General features: G+C 73.5%; 2 protein-coding genes across 2 annotated transcripts in view; both read right to left on the bottom strand.

Moving 5' to 3' along the window:
* Positions 1-35: 35 nt before the first annotated feature.
* LOC121347837 (arf-GAP domain and FG repeat-containing protein 2-like) lies at positions 36-1,633 on the bottom strand (the record flags this gene model as incomplete). The annotated part of the gene is made up of 5 exons (XM_041426761.1): positions 1,581-1,633; positions 1,186-1,428; positions 839-932; positions 641-756; positions 36-555 (listed from the first exon to the last, which is right to left on the bottom strand). Coding segments are annotated over exons 1-5 (1,026 nt in total), but the record flags the coding sequence as incomplete, so codon positions are not given.
* Positions 1,633-1,903, bottom strand: part of LOC121347836 (proline, histidine and glycine-rich protein 1-like) — an 8,300-nt gene continuing 8,029 nt past the window's right edge. The window contains exon 3 of the mRNA XM_041426760.1: positions 1,633-1,636. Coding sequence (XP_041282694.1) covers positions 1,633-1,636 — 4 coding nt within the window. The remainder of the gene's footprint in view (positions 1,637-1,903) is intronic.

Here is a 1,903-nt window from a genome sequence, read left to right as displayed (position 1 = left end):
GCCCCCCCTTGCTCATCAATCCCAGGGGTCCCAACGATCTGGGGGAGGGGGGACGACCCCAAACCCCTGCCTGGCCCCCCGCAGGGACCCCCAACCCTCTCTGAGAGTCCCGGGGGGGGTCTCAGGGTACCTGTGGTGCTGGGGGGCACGGCTCCCCCAAAGGCAGCGCTGCCTCCGAAGGCATCGAAACCGGGCAAGGCAGACCGGGCTGGGGAGGGGGTCACTCGGGGGTCACCCAGAGACCCCCGTGCTCCGCGCCCACGCCCCCTCCCCACCGTCGGAGCCCCCGGCTCACCGGGGGAGGCGGCGAAGGCGGGGGCAGGGCGGGCGAAGGGGTCCCCCCCGATGTCGGCCAGCAGGTCAGTGCCGGCCTTCGGCGCCGGCGGGGCAGGGGGCTGGGGGGGCACCGCGGGGTCAGGGGGTGCCGTCCCCCCGGGCACCCCCACCTGTGCCAGCGTCGCTGCGTCCCCGGGGAGGAGCTGGGGGGGCCCGGGCTCGGCCGCGGGGCTTCGGGGGGGTTTCACCCGGGCTTCGCCTTGTTCTGGCGCCACGTACCTGCCACGGGAGGGCAAAATGGCGGCTCAGGGGGGGGGCTCAGCCGTGCTGCCCCCCCATCGAGGCCCCCCAGCCCCTCTGCTACCATCGCTTCTTCTCGTACTTCTCCCGCAGGAACTCCTTCACTTTCTGGGGGTCGCGGGGGTCGGGCGGCGGCGACGCGCGGGGGTCGAAGGTGCCGAGCCAGACCCTCCTGCAGGCCTGGGGGGGGTCGGGAGGGGCCGTGGGGATGGGGGCAGGGTGGGACGGAGAGGGCAGGGCCCCCCCAGGGCCGCGGCCTCACCTCATTGCCGCGCGCCCGCAGGAACAGCACCTCGGCCTCGCTGAACGTCGTCATGGAGATGGACTTGACGCGGTGCGGGGGGTTCAGTCCCCGCCTGCGTGGGGATCCGGGGGGTCAGCGGCCCCCCCTGCGCCCGTAAACACCCAAAATTCTGCTTTTTTCTCTCAAAAAACAACCCCAGCATGGGAAGCCACGTGCCGCGGCCACGCCCCCTGCTGCAGAGCCCCGCCCCCAAAGGGAGAGGAAATGAATGACAGCTTGACGCGGTGAGCCCCGCCCACCGCGCGCAGGTGTAAATTAGCCCCGCCCCGGCCCCGCCCTCACCCCCTCGGCCCCGCCCCGCTCACAGCGCCCCCGAGCAGCCGGTGCACACGAGGCTGCCCACGCTGATGTCCACGTAGGTGACGCCGCGCTGGCCGCACTCGAAGCAGAGCCGGTTGGCGGGAACCGCGCTCACCAGCTCCCGCACCCGCCGGCACCAAACCTCGGCCTCCGCGTCCCGGCCCGCGCTGCCCCTGCGGGCCCCGGGGCCTCCGCCGGGCCCCGCTCCCCCGCGTCCCGGCCCGCGCTGCCCCTGCGGGCCCCGGGGCCTCCGCCGGGCATGTCCCCAATGTCCCCCCGGTGTCCCTGCTGTCCCCCCCCGCGTCCCGGCCCGCGCTGCCCCTGCGGGCCCCGGGGCCTCCGCCGGGCATGTCCCCAATGTCCCCCCGGTGTCCCTGCTGTCCCCCCGGTGTCCCCGTACCTCAGCATTTGGCTCAGTGAGTCGAACAGGCAGTTGAGCACGGCCGTGAGCATCAGCTGGGGACAGACAGAGGGACAGAGAGAGGGACAGGGGGACAGCAGGGTCACACGGGGTCACACGAGGACAGGAGGGGACAGCAGGGTCACACGGGGTCACACGAGGACAGGAGGGGACAGCAGGGTCACACGGGGTCACACGGGGACAGGAGGGGACAGCAGGGTCACACGGGGTCACAGGCAGTGTCCCCTCTGCCACCGCAGGCTCCTCCACAGCCCTGGGTGTCCCTGTGCCCCCGCAGTGTCCCCCCTCTGTCCCCCCGCCAT

This window comes from Onychostruthus taczanowskii, unplaced genomic scaffold (assembly GCF_017590055.1).
Source record: "Onychostruthus taczanowskii isolate IOZ18803 unplaced genomic scaffold, ASM1759005v1 scaffold948, whole genome shotgun sequence".
In the NCBI taxonomy this organism is placed as follows: Eukaryota; Metazoa; Chordata; class Aves; order Passeriformes; family Passeridae; genus Onychostruthus; species Onychostruthus taczanowskii.
This window is presented reverse-complemented; position numbering and strand designations above follow the sequence as displayed.